Source organism: Camelus ferus, chromosome 1, assembly GCF_009834535.1.
Source record: "Camelus ferus isolate YT-003-E chromosome 1, BCGSAC_Cfer_1.0, whole genome shotgun sequence".
Classification (NCBI taxonomy): domain Eukaryota; kingdom Metazoa; phylum Chordata; class Mammalia; order Artiodactyla; family Camelidae; genus Camelus; species Camelus ferus.
The window spans coordinates 60,648,789-60,665,171 of NC_045696.1; the positions used below are offsets into that span (position 1 = coordinate 60,648,789).

General features: G+C 35.3%; 1 protein-coding gene across 1 annotated transcript in view; it reads right to left on the reverse strand.

Moving 5' to 3' along the window:
* Positions 1–16,383, reverse strand: part of OSBPL11 (oxysterol binding protein like 11) — a 73,422-nt gene that overhangs the window by 9,493 nt on the left and 47,546 nt on the right. The window contains exons 9-10 of the mRNA XM_006180002.2: positions 12,109–12,607; positions 8,468–8,654 (exon numbers count right to left, since the gene is read on the reverse strand). Coding sequence (XP_006180064.1) covers positions 8,468–8,654; positions 12,109–12,607 — 686 coding nt within the window. The remainder of the gene's footprint in view (positions 1–8,467; positions 8,655–12,108; positions 12,608–16,383) is intronic.

Sequence of the window (16,383 nt, forward strand, 5' to 3'; positions counted from 1 at the left end):
GCAAATGAACCAGTTCTTAGAGACTAAGATGTACAAGGATTTGGAATCCAAGAGCAGACCAAACATCCAAAATAAAGTTAGGCATAACTGTAGCTCACTGGACACAAAGAACACCATGACCTCAAATCTGCTTGATTACAGCAGGGGTGGGAACTCTGGGTTGTACCTCAAAGCATCTGAACTTAATAACTACACTGCTAAGGGTTTTTGCCTGACTGAATGTTTGTGACATCCATGTTTCCTCTCTAATCTCACTTGCCAACATTGTTTCCTTTCCTGAAATCTTATCTCTAACCAAACAGAATATGAAGAGATGACAGTGAACACTTAATCTCTTCCCTCTTCCAACTGCCCAGAACTATATTCTGCAACCTGAGGAACAATAATCCACTTCTCACTTGATCTCTCTTTTACTGCCACAATCTCTCAAGTTATCATTATCTCCTTCACAAGACTTTCCAGTTAAAAAATAACAAGCCCTAAGGTCCCTGTTCATGCATGCTAGGTTACCCCAGGTCCTGGCTGCTTAGAGCAGCCACACAGCAAGAGCATGGTGATGAGAACTGGAGAAGGAACAAGAACTTAACATGCTTAAGTTGCCATCCTACTCATCTCTAAAGTGAGGATAATTGATAACCAATAAGGCATTTACTCTCTTACTTTCTAAAAACTTGACATCAAGTTGGTTTTTTAGATTGTCTAGACCCTGTCTCTATAGCTATCTGGAATACTAGAAAATCATTGGCTATATTAACTTGGCTTCATATACAAAGCTTTTATTTAAAGATTGAAAGTTAAGACTTTAGCTTTGGGTTTTATTGATGTATATATAAGAAATACAACATGAAGGATAATTACATTTTATGCAGAACTACTGAAAAAGACATTGTCTATTGTATCATTTGGTGCCACTGTATAAGGATACTTGCAACAAATCCCTTCAAAATTTAATACCAGGAAAATAGTCTCTCCTGAAAAAGTGATAGGCTTCCTTTATCTGACAATGAGAAGAATGCTCAGTATCATGTTTCTTTTTTTACTTTAGCAAAAGAGTCAGAATTAAATTTTATTTTGAGGTACAGTATTTACCTAATCCCAGCTTCACAGTATTATTGTCCTTTTCCATTACTGTGGCTGTTATAATAACAGACTTTACTGTCTATTATACATGAGTTTTTTCTAAAAGCCTTAGAAATGCTTTCCAAAGATAGGGTCCTAGATTCTAATACTAGACTAAAAGCTTCTTGAAGGCAGAGATAAGAATGCAGAAAAGTATGTTACTTAGTAGTTAGTAAACATAATCTTAATGACATTATACCACTACATATGTATAAACAATCATTATCCTAAAGTGAGGGTAGAAAATGGGATCAGGAGATGGACAAGGGCATGAGGAATAATTAAGTAGGATTGCTTGGCTCCATCAGGGATAGTTGTGGAAAATGAGGGAGTAAGGAAAGACAAGTGGAAGATAATATATTTATGCCAAATGCAGACAGCAGATAATGTGCTGCTTGATTGCAGATAGCAGTAAAACACTAGGCTATGTCTGAGGAGGGAGGCATGGCCACTAATAAAGGCATGAAAGAAGGCCTTAGTTAAAATATTCTACAAAATCAAAGAAGAAAAGATGATAAAATAGGGAAGCCTGTTTCTAATATGAATCTTTTAAATGAGCTATTAGGTGAAACTACTGGTCTTAAGGGAAATCAGAATGGAAAAAAATTAGGAAACTGGAGTCAACCAAAAGTACACTTCCAAATAACAAGAAGATCCAATGCTTGTGGCCTTATGGATAGGTAAAAAGTAAGAAGGGAGAAAAGAAGCCAATTTAAGTAAGAAATTCAAAGACATAAGATGGCAAATACAATGACTGATCATTAACAATTCAAGGATATCTATCTGAAATTTAAGGAGTCTTAAAAAAAAGTCAAAATATGAAAACCAGGTATCAAAAGCCAGTAAGGCTTTTGGAATGCTTGCTTTTGGATGCTCCTTCCCTCTTAGGAAGCCAGTTGTCAGATGGGAGAAGCTCCAGTCATGTGGGAAGGTGCATGTAGTCCTTCTGAATTACAGCGTCAGCTGAGCTCCTAGTCAGCAGGCAGACCTACTGCCTCCCATGTGCGAGCTGCCTTGGGTATCCAGCTGGCTCAAGCCCTTAGATGACTGATACCCCAAACAAGGTCTAACCACAACCACAAGATGCCATGTGAGAATCACCTGGCTGAGCCAAGTCAATCCACAGAACTGTAAAAGTAATAATAAATTGCTGTTTTAAGCACTAAGTTTTAGAGAGGTTTATTCCCAACAGGAGATAACCAGGACTCATTCAAAGTTATCTTAGATGCCCCCTCTATTTCAGGCTGGTTACTTCTTAAAGTCTGTCAATTCTGAATGCCTAACTGGTCTCCCAACTTCTAATATCCCCTCACTCCTCTGCCCCCAATCTAATCTTCACCTGCCATAAGACTGATCTTTTTTAAAGTACAGATTTAAAATCTATCACCTCCAGATACAATACCACTCATGTTATATTCCTGTAAATACTGTACAGCTTGAATCTAAAACAAACAAAAAACAAATGCAAATTGAGATGCATTCAATAAAACTGGCCTGTATTCTTCAAAAATGTCAATGTCATAAATGACAAAGAAAGGCTGAAGAAATACTGTGGATTATAGGAGACTAAAGGGATATAACAATAAAATGAAATGCAAGATGCTAGGTCAGGAGAAAAACATTGCTAATTAGTGGGCCAATTGACAAAAATTTAATATGAATTATATATTAGATAATAGTATTATACCAATGCTACACTTCCTGAATTTGACAACTATTCTGTGATTATGTGAGAGAATTCCTTGTTCTTGGGAAATTCTGACTAGAGTATTTTGGGGTAAAGTGTCATGATGTCTTTAACTGTCAAATGTTTCAGGAATAACAGTAACAACAATGACAATAAAGTATGTGTGTATAGAGAGAAAGATAGATTTTGATAAAACTAATGTAGCAATATATTACCAACTGGTAAATCTAGGCAAAAGAGACATGAGAGTTTTTACAACTCTTCTGTGGGTTTGAAATGATTGCAAAAGAAAAGATGAAAATAGAAAAAGAAAAGCAAAAGAAATAAAATATATCATTAAATGTTTGAAAGCTTAATTGGCTCCCCATTGCCTTCAGAATAGAGATCAAATTCATCAACAAAAAAATGTCACTAAACATAATATGATGGGAATGTTAAGCCTGTCATGGAAGGACACCTGAAGCCCTATCCTTTCAAGTCCCTCCAACTCTTAAAATAGATTCTATACCAGGAAAATTGTGTATATAAAGTAGTTACATAAATGAAAACATTTTTATATAGAAGGGCTGTGAAAACTACATAGGGAGAAGAAAGGCACCATAGAAATGGCCACCTCCCCCAACTGGCCAACCTGCATACTAATCCCGCAGATCTGCTCTCTGGAGCTGCCCCTGGAGATCCAGCCAGCGGTGGGCCTTGGGCTCCTCAGCACATCTCCATTTTGCTTGCTTACTGCTCTGCCTGCCCCCAGCAGGGAACACAGAGTGAGACAGACAACAGCTGAGTTCTTAACAGTGCAGACCCAGGAAGTCCAAGGATGTGCCTATGGGCTTCATCAGGAAGAATGGGTACTGCTGACCATTAGAGAGACTCAAACAGAACTGTGACACTGAAGGCTGCGGCAACCTAGTCTCTATGAGGCATGAGCTCTGGAAACCAGATATGATTTCCCTATTGGGGCAAAGAAGGGCTGTGAAGGGAAGAAAGGATATTTCCAAGGCATAAGTCTAGGAAATGAAGAGAGACTTAAAGACTAAGAGAAAACTTCTATGCAGGATATTTGCAGCAACTATCTAAATGTCATGGCAATGATAAGATATCAGGGGTGAATTCTGATTTTCCACATTAAGGTAGTCCTGGCAATATGATAAATTATAGCTTATATGTATTATTAGAATTTAAGGCACTGGTTCAGGACAAAAATTTGGATATTTTGCATCTAGTAAAAAATTTCACTGAGCTCAAAACTACTCTGTTTTTATAAAGGGACATTTGAAACATAATAAAGACTTACAAATTAATCAGAGGGGCAGGGTATAGCTCAGTGGTAGAGTGCTTGCTTAGCACGCACAGCATGCATGAGGTCCTGGGTTCAGTCCCCAGTACCTCCTCTAAAAATAAATAAATAAGCCTAATTACCTACCCACCCCCCCAAAAAACACACAAAATAAATTTTAAAAATTAATCAGAATAGCTATTATATAGTTGAGCTGTTACAAAAGAAGAAAATTCTGAACATGCAATCAGATAACATTATGTGTACTAGATATGGAATAGGTTTCAACTGAAGACTATCAGAATTCATATATACAAATACAAATGAATGCATGTGGGCAAACCTTTAACAGCTTCTTATTTCCTTCTCAGTAGTGGAGATTTAATATTAGAAAGGAACTCTCTGAATCATAATGAACATGGGAAAGTTTCCACTCATGGCTCAACATCAGCTCAGCGTGTGACAACTCATATGGATAGAATAAATACAGGAAAGCCTGAAAAAGGATTTTATCTCTTAGCCAACCCAAGGAAGTTCACAGAGGAGAGAAACCTTATAATGAAAAATGATGATTTCAAAAAAAGCCCACAGCCATTATTTGCTCATTATAAACATGGGAGAACTCACACTGGAGAAAAACCTTTATTAATCATTCATATCTTAAAAGGCACAAGAGACACAGTAGAGGAAAACTGTATGAAGGCAAACACTGTGAAGTAACTCTCCATAACCTTTCACTCCTTAAACAACATGAAAGAATCCATACCAGAAAAACCTCTATGAATGCTATCAATGTGGGGAAGTCTTTAGTCACTACTTGACTTGGATAACACAAGAGAATTCACACTGGAGAAGGACCCTACAAATGCAGTAATTGTGAACAAGATTTCAGCCAGAGCTCTAACTTAACTGATGTCAGAAAACTTCTAGAGGAAAATACTATTTTTGTAATCAATGTGGACGAGCCTTAAGCTGGAGCTCTGGCCTTAGTGTACAGAAGACAATTCATACTGGGAAGAAATCCTATACACATAATGAATGGGAGCAAGTGCTTCACAGGAGAAAAACTCTTGACGAGCACCAGAGAATTCACAGAGCAGATACAAGTGGAATTCTCAATGTAGTAAACATGCAGAGAGCACACAATAGCTGTTTTCAAACCTCTGAAGGTTATCCTAGAGGAGAAAGGGGGTATCAATCTTATGAAAATCCAAAAATATCAACTCAAGGGTTCATATCGAAGAAGTTAACCAGTAGCAGATCCAAAGATCACTAAGAATAGCTACAATTTGATAAGGTGGACTAGACTATATCTTCAAGAAGAAAGAAACTCACACTTAACTATATTTCCCAAGAAAAATATGCAGTATTTACAGATCACATACTACTTACATAGCACTGCATAGATGTAATGGAAGGCCCAAAACAGTACAGGTCTGTCAAAAGCTTACAGCCACATTGAGGGAAATAAGACAAACAATCAAGATAATAAGTCTGTGTATATTAAAAATGCTTTTATAGATGAGTTCTGTTGGAGTCAAGTAACACACATACACGTTTACATTCGCGCGCGCACACACACAGATACTCTAAGAGTGAAGTTTTAGGGACCAGAAATAATAAAGTCAATTAATCTACTACAACAGAGGCAAGAATATACAATGGAGAAAAGACAGTCTCTTCACCAAGTGGTGTGGGGAAAACTGGACAGCCACATGTCAAACAGTGAGATTAGAACATTCCCTCACACCATATACAAAAATAAACTCAAAATGGTTTAAAGACTTATATGTAAGACTTAAAACCGTACAACTCCTGGAAGAGAACATAGAAGAAACACTCTTTGACATAAATCACTGTAATATTTTATTGGGTAAGTCTCCTAAGCAAAAGAAATAAAAGTAAAAATAAATGAATGGGACTTAATTAAATTTAAAAGCTTTTGCACAGCAAAGGAAACCATCAACCAAATGAAAAGACAACCTACAGAATGCGAGAAAACATTTGCAAATGATATGACCAACAAGCGGTTAATATCTGGAATATACAAACAGCTCGTATAATCCAATATAAGAAAAACAAACCACCCAATCAAAAAATGGGCAGAAGATCTGAATGGACATTTTTCCAAAGAAGACATACAGATGGCTAACAGGCACATGAAAACATGCTCAACATCACCAACCATTAGAATAGTGCAAATCAAAACCACAATGATCACTATCTTGTAGTAACCTATAATGAAAAAGAACATAAAAACGAATATACGTATGTATATGTATGACTGAAACATTATGCTGTACACTAGAAATTGACATCACACTGGAAACTGACTATACTTCAATTAAAACAAAACAAAAAACAATAACAACAACAAAAACCTACAGTGAGATGTCACTTCACACTTGTCAGAATGGCTATCATCAAAAAGTCTACAAATAAATGTTTGCAAGGATGTGGAGAAAAGGCAACATTTGTATACTGTTGGTGGGAATGTAAACTGGTACAGCCACTATGAAAAATAGTATGGAGCTTCCTCAGAAAACTAAAAATAGAACTACCATATGATCTAGCAACTCCATTCCTGGGTATATACCCAGAAAAAATGAAAACACTAATTCAAAAGGATACATGCACTCCAATATTCATAGCAGAACTACTTACAATAGTCAAGACATGGAAGCAACCTAAATGTCCATCAACAGATGATCTGATTAAGAAGATGTGTTATATATAGATAAGCAACAAAAATACACTGTATAGCACAGGGAATTATTGCTATTACCTTGTAATAACCTATAATGGAACATACTCTGCAAAAATACTGAATCACTGTGCCACACACCTGAAACACAATATTGTAAATAAACTACTCCTCAATTCTGAAAAAAAGAAATTCATCAATATCATCAACAATAAAAAGTGCTGGATTTGGAAAATTTATCACTGTAGTTGTTTTCCCCTAAGCATTTTACTCAATTACGTACTTTAAAGTAATGCTTTTACCAATGCAGGAATGTTACGGGGATATAGATTTCAACTCTAATTTCATATAAATAAGGGGAGTCTGGAAATGGAAAGGGTTGCCTCACGCATGGTGAGTTCTGTATCAATAGTGTACCAACACATTGAACAAATCAGTTATCAGGCATGTTGCACAGGGACTTATGCACCTAGCAAATGTTAGACTCGTAAAGCCCCTTCTAATGATAAAGTTTGAATCCTGTGATCAGTATGGTGAAAAGAGTAGGTAGACACACAGATAACAAAGTGTGAACCATAATAACACCTCCTCTTAGGGTAAAAGGTGACTGACAATCTCTAGTGGTTCTGTTTGGGTGATTAGTTTTATTCTGTTTTGTTTTGTTTTGTTTTGTTTTGTTTTTAATTCTCTGCTTCAGTGTCTCGAAATCCATATTTTTAAAGGCCCATTCAATGCCTTGGAGCCAATAAATCTTTCTTTCCACTTCTAAGATTACTGAGTACCAGTGGTCTGGTGAAGAAGTAAAATAGCCATTGCAATTAGAAGCCTCATACATGACTGAAGGCAGCGCATTTTGGTATAAACATGTAAGAAAAATGTTTGGCAATAATAAAGTTAAATTCTCATTCCCTACAACCTAGCAATTCCACCCCTAGGTATCTACCCAACAGAAGTTCATACATATAGTCACCAAAAGTATACAAGTTGATTTGGAGCCATTTCAAATAGTGCCATTTGAAATGACTCCAAATCAACTTGTATACTTTTGTGTGTATGTTATTCTTCAATAAAAACTTTGTAGGAAAAGAAAACTTATCCCTACTTCAAGACAGACAGAATAGACATCAAAGGCTTAAGGAAAGAGCCAGTATCACTTTGAGGATCCTATTAGAAAATGTTTCTTCATGTAGGTGGGTGATCTGGACAAGTGCTGAAGAGACCAACAAGCCACTAAAGGGGTATTATAATAACTAGCCAGTTCCTAGATGGAATTAGCACAAGGCCATCATCCAATATTGGTGCCTAAACACACTGGCCCCCATCATTGTGCTTCCTGAATTATTTCTTACAATTAGATGTATTTTCACCCTAACCTGTAGCAATACTACCTCCCCTGAGGTCTGGATCCAAGTCTGTATTCCTTTAAAGGCAGAAATTGGGCCAGAAACCACATATTCATTTATTGTAAGTTCTAGTTTACAAGAGTAGATAGATGTCACTATTTTTAAAACCAGATCATGATTTCCAGGATGCCTTCAAAGATCAAATATGTTAAACAAAAAGTAAACATGAGTAAAAATCCAACCCCCTTTCACATAAAACTAAGCAGAAAAAGGGTAAGGAGTTATAATATAAGATCAAACTGACAGAATTTAAGAACCAGGTATCAAAATATTCTTACCGGTGCAGTTTGCCACCATAAAAAGGCTTAGTATGAAAAGTGATGCTGGCTGAATACCCAGTTTTTGCACAGTTGACACTGACTTTGCCACCTAGTTCTACCCAAGGAACAGTTAAAATTGACCGGGCATATGCACAAGGTAGAGAAAATGTATACTCTTCTCCATGCTCCAGTAGACTGAGGATACCTGAATGTGAAAACACGAAAGTGGTTAACATTTTTAAAAAAGGGAGAGAGAGAGAGAAAAAGAGAGAGAGAGAGAGAGAGAGAGAGAGAGAGAGAGAGAGAGAGAGAGAGAGAGAGGCAGCTATGAAAAATCTGTATTAGATTTTCTCCTGCCTGGTAAATAAACGTCATAATTTTGCTTAAATTTTCTTTTGGTTTTGGATGAAATTGGCTTCAAGGTTACTTTCATTATGATCTTACTATCCCTTTGGAGATCATGGGACCAGAAAATGTTACAGTGGAAGCAGTTTAAGAGTTCCCTCTAATGCTCCTAAAAACAAAATAAAACCTTGAGATAGAATTTAGGTCCATGCTATACTGTATTATCGTAAGACCTGATCATTAGTTAGTACTAGTAAGTTTTTAAGCAGTTTTTGGAATAACTAAATACCTAATTTATAGAGTCATAGACCTAATCTCAAATGGTTTGATGGGGGAGAAGGGAGAAGTGCTCTTCATTCTATTTTATGCATATTAAAACATAAACCAAAGGCATAATAATTTTGCTTGCCACACTCTGAAATATGTAAGGTGAAGCTACGAGAGAGAAGTGGTAGTTTTCAAATATTATTCTAATGGGGCTCGTTCCATAAACAACATGTAAAAAAGGGAATTACATTAATGAATAATCAATCTATTCTAGATAATTAAGGGACACTAAGGAGACTGAGCTATATTACTAACCTAAACTCATTACCTAGTTTACCATAAAAACAAATACTGAACTGGATACGTGCTACTAGTCTGGATACTTGCGGTATCTCTCTCCTAACGGATGCTCATTAAGAATTATGCTGGGTTTTTTTGGGTGGCGGCTAAATTTTAGTTTTGTAACACTTATGAAGACAGTGTATGATAAACAATTTAATAGAATAAACATGATTTCACATATGCTCCTGGTAAACACACACTTTTTTCCTTTATAAAATAGCTTTCTTAATTATGAAATACTTCAGACAGAAACTAGAGGGCAAAACATCTGTGCATTTAAGATCTAGATTTAACAAATGTTAATGTTTGCCTTGTTGACATCAGATATTTTTTAAAAAACAGATACAGTTAAAGCCCCTTTTTGTGTTTCCCTGCACTCATTCTCCCAACTCCCTTGCTCCATAGAACTGGCACTCTCAAGTTGGTAAGTATCTTTCTCATCCAGACTTCTGGTTCTTAGGAAGTTTCTATGTCATCATAAAAAAGACATTTTTGTTCGACGTACTTGGAACTTTGTATAAATGGTATTAACTGCACCTATCATTTTGCAGCTTGATTTTGTCACTCAACACTGCTCTTGAGATTTATTCATGAGGATATATATATGGCTCTTGAAGAACAATGTTCTTAATATTCTCAAATCAGGGCAAAAATTATGATAAATATTTTAATATAGTCAATCTTTAGGATAAACAAATGGACAAACTGAGATTCTAAAGCAGGCTACTTTGCATAAAGCAACACCAACTATTTTTTGTACTGTCTTTAACAGTTTTCACAAAGGGCAACAATAAATCAAGAATTATTGAGCCCTTTGAAAAGGAACAGGGTTCTGGCACTAATATGCTTATATATAATGGGAGTTGTCAGAATACCTACAGATAACACACTTGGTTATATTTCAAGTATTTAATAATAACTGTTGATTAATTCTAAGTTGGAAAGAATATCATGTAATTTTCTAAAAACATGTGATCTTATAAACTGGATTTATGATCTTTAATTTCTAAGAATATATTTAACATATATTTAACTTACACTATGGAATTTAAGATCTAAGAAATATAGAACCAGTTCCTAATGAATGGGAAAAAAAGACTAGTTAGGATAACTGAAATTCAAAGAATTCTAAAATCCCATTTATCTAATAATTAAACAGAATTTTCCCCCATAAAAACATGGCTGCTAACAGAAGCAAAGTAAAGTGTCAGAAGTTCCATTCCCTGATTTAATTTCTGTTGAGGGTGCCAATAGCAGTTTAATTTTTAAAAGGAAAACCCATGAGTACATAATTAACACTTAAATAATCAAATTAACTATCGTATACCTCTTTCACAACTATGGTTAAGATATAAATGCTTTCCCTCATTTCTTGAGGTATTTCCTTTCTTCTTTTTAAATTAATTTTTTGAAGGGTAATTAGGTTTGTTTGTTTGTTTGTTTGTTTTATTTAATGGAGGTACTGGGGATTGAACCCAAGACCTCGTGCATAGTAAGCACACACTCTACCACTGAGCTGTAACACCCACAAAGTATTTCCTTTCTTGGATTGGGAGAAGCTACCATTACCAGATACTTTCCGTTTCATGAACTGATGATAAGAGTAACTGTCCTCGGTGAGTGTGTCAAAGAATGAGGGTCTAAATCTGACAATGCCTTAATTTTTTCTCTTTTTTCTTCTTTTCTCTTTTCTTTCTTTTTTCTTTCTTTCTTTCCTTTCTTTCTTTCTTTTCTTCCTTCCTTCCTTACTTCCCTCCCTCCCTTCCTTCCTTCTTTCCTTCTTCCTTCCTTCCTTCCTTTCTTTCTATATGCTTTAACTTTTATGATCCTGAACATATCCTATCACCTCTAGACTTCAGATTCTTCATCTCTAAAATTAGTAAACTGATTTCGAAGAGCCTACAGCTAATTTTATAGAGCTTATAACTGGAGGTAGCAAACTTTTATTAATAAAATATTTTCTAGCGTTACAAAAGTTTTAATTAGTTTGAAACATTATCTGGAAATTGGTAAGACATATTGCAACAGATGTTAAAAATGAAGAAAGCTGAAAAGGGGGCTAAAATATTTTCTTCACATTTAAAATAATACAGTATCAAAATGTTAGTCACAGACTTAATTACACCATGCTTACACTGTAAGTTTATGTTGAGAACAAATTATTCTATGCACAAGAGTGTTCCTTTAACATTAAAACGGCAGTTTTTTTCTGCCATTATATTTTCATTAACTCTGCAATGATTTCTGTAGAGATTTTTCGTTGTTGTTGTTAGTTTTTTGTATTTTTAGCCAAAAAACACTATATTTCCTTACATTGTTTTTCATAATCACTTGCTGAAGTAGAATGAAAAGTTTGACAATATGTTTTAAAATATTCTATGAATATCTCCTATGAAATACAAGATGTAGATATAAATTTACCTAGAAGATATTTCTTGAGCACTTTTTATAACTTTTATAATAGTTTTTATAGTAATTTTCCAAATTTTCTACAATAAAAATAATTCACATTTAAAACCAGAAAAAATAATGTAAAAAAAATTTATTTGTTGATAGATATGCCCCTCCCCTTCCACCAGCATTCTGGAACTTACTAGGAACTGGGAAAAAAAAGTAGTACATATAACAGTTCAAATTTATAATCAATATTTATATTTAAGATTATAGTTTGATATTAAAAATTGGAAAGTAATTTTTCTACTTACCTTCTCCAATCATCGTCACGCCTATCGACATGCCTAAGAATTTACTCTTAGTCCACACGTGCGCATTTACACACATCTTCCTTTCTGCACATTCTGCATAAAATCCGGAGACTGGAGGATGATGGGAAACCTGCTCAGCAACAAATCTGACTGTATAACAGTCTGATCCAACTTGGCTCAAAGCCTCCTCTGATGGAGGAGCATGATTTGCAACAGCCTGGGTGGAAGAGCTGCTAATACCACTGGATGCTACCTCGCTTTTTGGCATCCTCCAGGAACAGTGAAATGTTTCTCCAATGATAGGATTGTACGGTTTCTTAGCAATGGCTCCCTTACGGCCTTCATGAAATGAGGTAAGGTAGTACTCAACAAAACGAATCATTCTGTCCTCAGCTGTAGCTCCATTAGTGATGGCTATAAATAGGTCTGGATGAGACATAAAGTCTGCATACATTTCCAGCAAGGAACGCTTCTCTAGGATAAATGTAGGAAGCACCACCTAAAACAACAACAACAGTAACAAGTCAACCAAACAGGGCAATACAAAAAAATTATTAATATCTTCAGAGAACTGAGAAGATAATATACATTAAACAAGAAAGTTTTTTAAAAAGAAAATTCAGAAATATTTAAAGCATGATAGCCAAAACTAAAACTTAAGAGAAGGGTTAGAGGATAAAGGTGAGGACCTTCCTGGTCTGGTCCTCTATTCTTCTGTGAGATTTCTGTTTCCAAGTCTGTTTCTTTAGTTTGGTCTTTCTATTTCTAATGAAACGTCTTCTCAGAGACCTGGTATATCTGTAGACAACTATTCTTATCTCTGAAAACATTTCCTTCTAGATGGGCATTAGAGTCACAAAATAAAAGTGCTTTGTCTCATTAAAAAAATAAGGAAATGAAAGCCTTTTCAAACAGTTAAGATTAAACCCCAGTTCAGAACTTCAACAGGGTCAGGTAAAAGGAGAAAAAAATCCTCAAATTCTTAGATTGGATAAAAGTATCAAAAGGGAAATGGTGGTAAAGTTTAAAGTAAAAGTTAGCCAGGCTTTTTTTTTCTCCCTTTCCTACTTTAAAAATAAATTGTGGATGACTGATTGAGATAGGAGATATGAGAAAAGGCAATACATGCCACTCCTTGAGAATAGACTAAAGAGATCATTGACCAAAGCAAAACTGTAATTTGTATTTAATTTTAAGCACAAGAGAACTATTTCCAAGAAGAGAGCTTTTGATACTTAAAGTCCGCTAAGTATAACAAAGACTAAACATTTAAAGCAGAAAATGGGGAGGTACTGCAAACTGATTCAACTCTTTGAGAAAACAATCTGGCAATATCTTTCAAAAGCTTGAAGATGTTCATATCCATTTAGCCTAGTAACTATTCTTCCAGGAATCTAGTCTTAGAAAATAATACAAATGAAAGAAAAGAAATATGCAAATAAAGTTAAAACAGTGTATGTTTTTAACTGTGGTTCTAGTTAACTTAAATACAGAAATTTCTCTTAATGGACTATTATAGTTATTTAAAAAGATGATTATGAAGATGATACAAGTAGTGCAAAAGACACTGATGTTTCAGTTTCAGATGATATACTGACCCCATACATCTTAATTTCACTTTCTATTGAAATTCTATTAAAATTTTATTAAATAAATATAAAGGCTAACCTAGAGATATCAGGAAAGTAGACAAAAAGCAACAAAATTTTGGGAGTTAAGTAGAAAGCTGACTGCTTAAGCAGTATTTTACTACGGATTCCTGAGAGGTTCAAGAACTGTCAGTACCAGGTACCACTGGATGGGGAGGGGGGGGGTCAGAATGCTAAAATAAAGATGACTGAATGAAATCTGTGTGCAAAGCAATTGATCCCTAAATCCCATTCCAATCTCCATACTGTTGGTAACTGCCCTTCTTGCACTTCAGCCAAAGTCTAGAGGTTTAATTTCTGGAGAGTGAAACAAGGTGGCTTCTTCTCTAGACTAGGGAACATCAGGGACTTCTAAGAGTGGATACCATATGATAAAAGTATGAAGTAACCCTATATAAATTAAATGTTAACTACTAAGACCCTTTCCAACCCAGCCCTCTTTACTTCCCTAACTCCTAGTTGCTTTACCTACTAAGCAGGAAATTAGAAGAATTTTCTTCTGGGGAAATTTGACTAACTCTAGAGGAAAAACCTAGTGATACTAACACCAGGTTCCCAAACAAAACCAGATTACCCAACACTCAAAAGCAAATGAAAAGAACATCTGGACATGTTCAAAACTTAAAATCAGGTTTTTAGTTCCCCTACACTTAGTCATGAGCAGAAATCTAAGAAACACCAGATCTCTGAGAACATCTCTAATTAGGAATATAAAGACTCAAATAAAGAAATAGAGTTGAAAGAAACAGAAATCTCACAGGATGAACTAAAAAACAAAAGACTTAAAAATAGTATCTTCAGAGGATTGAGAAGATATTACATACATGAAACCCGAATGCTTATTGAAAAAGAAAATTCAGAAAAATTTAAAACATGATAGCAAAAGTTAAAACTCAAGAGAAGGGTTAGAATATAAAGGTGAGGAAATCTCCCAAAACAGAGGAGAGAGAAAGAAAAGAGAAAAACAGAGGACCAGACCAGGAAGCCCAATAGCCATGTAGTAAGGATTTCAGAGAGAAGAGGAAAAAATGGAGATGAGAAAATCACAAATGAAATAATTCAAGAAAACTTCAGAGAACGTAAAAATATAAGTTGTCATATTGAAAAAGCCCACCAAATGTCCAGAGACAATGGATATAAAGAATCCTATTCCAAGATATATCATTGTGAAATTTCAGACTTTTGGGGACAAAGATTCCAAACAATTTCAGAGAGAAAAACAAACAAAACATATCACAAACTAAAGGTCAGGAACTAGGATGACTTTAGTCTTTTCATCAGAACCCTATAGCAAGAAGGCAATATTCTAAAAGAAATTTATTTACAAGATAAGTCTATCCATATTAGCAATCAAACACGAAGACAAAATGAAGACATTTCAGATACACATTTTCACATTTTGCCTCCCACAAACCTTTCTTAGAACTTAAAGGAAGATTGGCTCCCCTAAAATGAGAGGCAACCAAAGAAGAAGAAAAGAGTTCAGAAAACTGACCTAGCACAAAAGAAAAGTGAAGAAAATCCCAGGAGAACAATGAAAGGACATCCCAGGAAGAAAGTTGTACAGTAGACACAGGGAAATTGGTCCAGATTAGAGTGATGTTATTCAAGAGACAGACATATTGAAACTGTCATCCTTGGACTTCAAGCTGCCATTGTATCACCTTTTTAAACCCGAGGACAGAATGCCCTAGTGAAACTCGTCCCAGTTGTATCTGTATGTGGCTTGTGTTGACCATCTGCTGATGAAGTGCCTACTTTCCTCTCCATGTCCTCCTGTCTGGATTGGCTAAAGACACTCATTTCACCCATAGACATGTTCTGGCTTCAACCTACTCCTCAGAGTTGGAGGTAGGTCCCAGTTTGCTTAAAAGCAGAAAATACTAAGACAGCTCACTCTCCCTGCCCACATTCCTAACGGATGTCCAGTACCTGGCTCATACCAAACTCTGTGAGCTGAATATTTCACAGGACTCACTCACAACTATAGGTTCTGATTTCTGAAAGGGCTCTTCTAAGCTTTCTCAATAATTTATAAGAAGCTGAAGCCAGAGACTCTGTTTAGTTTCTCTTATCCTGAAAGCATTCTTCTATGAATGGTAATATAGCCCTTTCCTTATATAGCTACGCTTGTACTGGCTATTCACTTTCTTCTAAACTAAGTAACATTGTTATGGGGTACATATGTAAGTGGCAAAACTATCAAGAAAAGTAGGGGGATGATTAACACGAAAGACAAGTAGGTGGTTACATGTGGGAAAAAGTAGAAGACTACAGCTGGAAGGGGCACTCAGAGAGCTTCCAAGATCTGGCAATGTCCTGTAACTTAATCTGAGAGGTGGGTACACAGGTATTTGTTTTACCATTGTTCTCTGAACTGTTTGTATGCATTCTATTCAGTCTTTTGTGTGTGTATTTCACCAAAAAAAGGATATTAACTGAAAAAAAGGAAATATAACAAGATTGAACATAAAGTATAATTATAAAGAAAAATTGGAATGCAATCTCAAAAAGTGAAGGTTGTGTTGTTAGGGTGGTGAATTACAGATTTTTTTCCTTTTACTTTTCCAAAACTGTCTCTGAAGTGTTTAATTATATTAAATTCATAATATTATTTTCAAAGAAC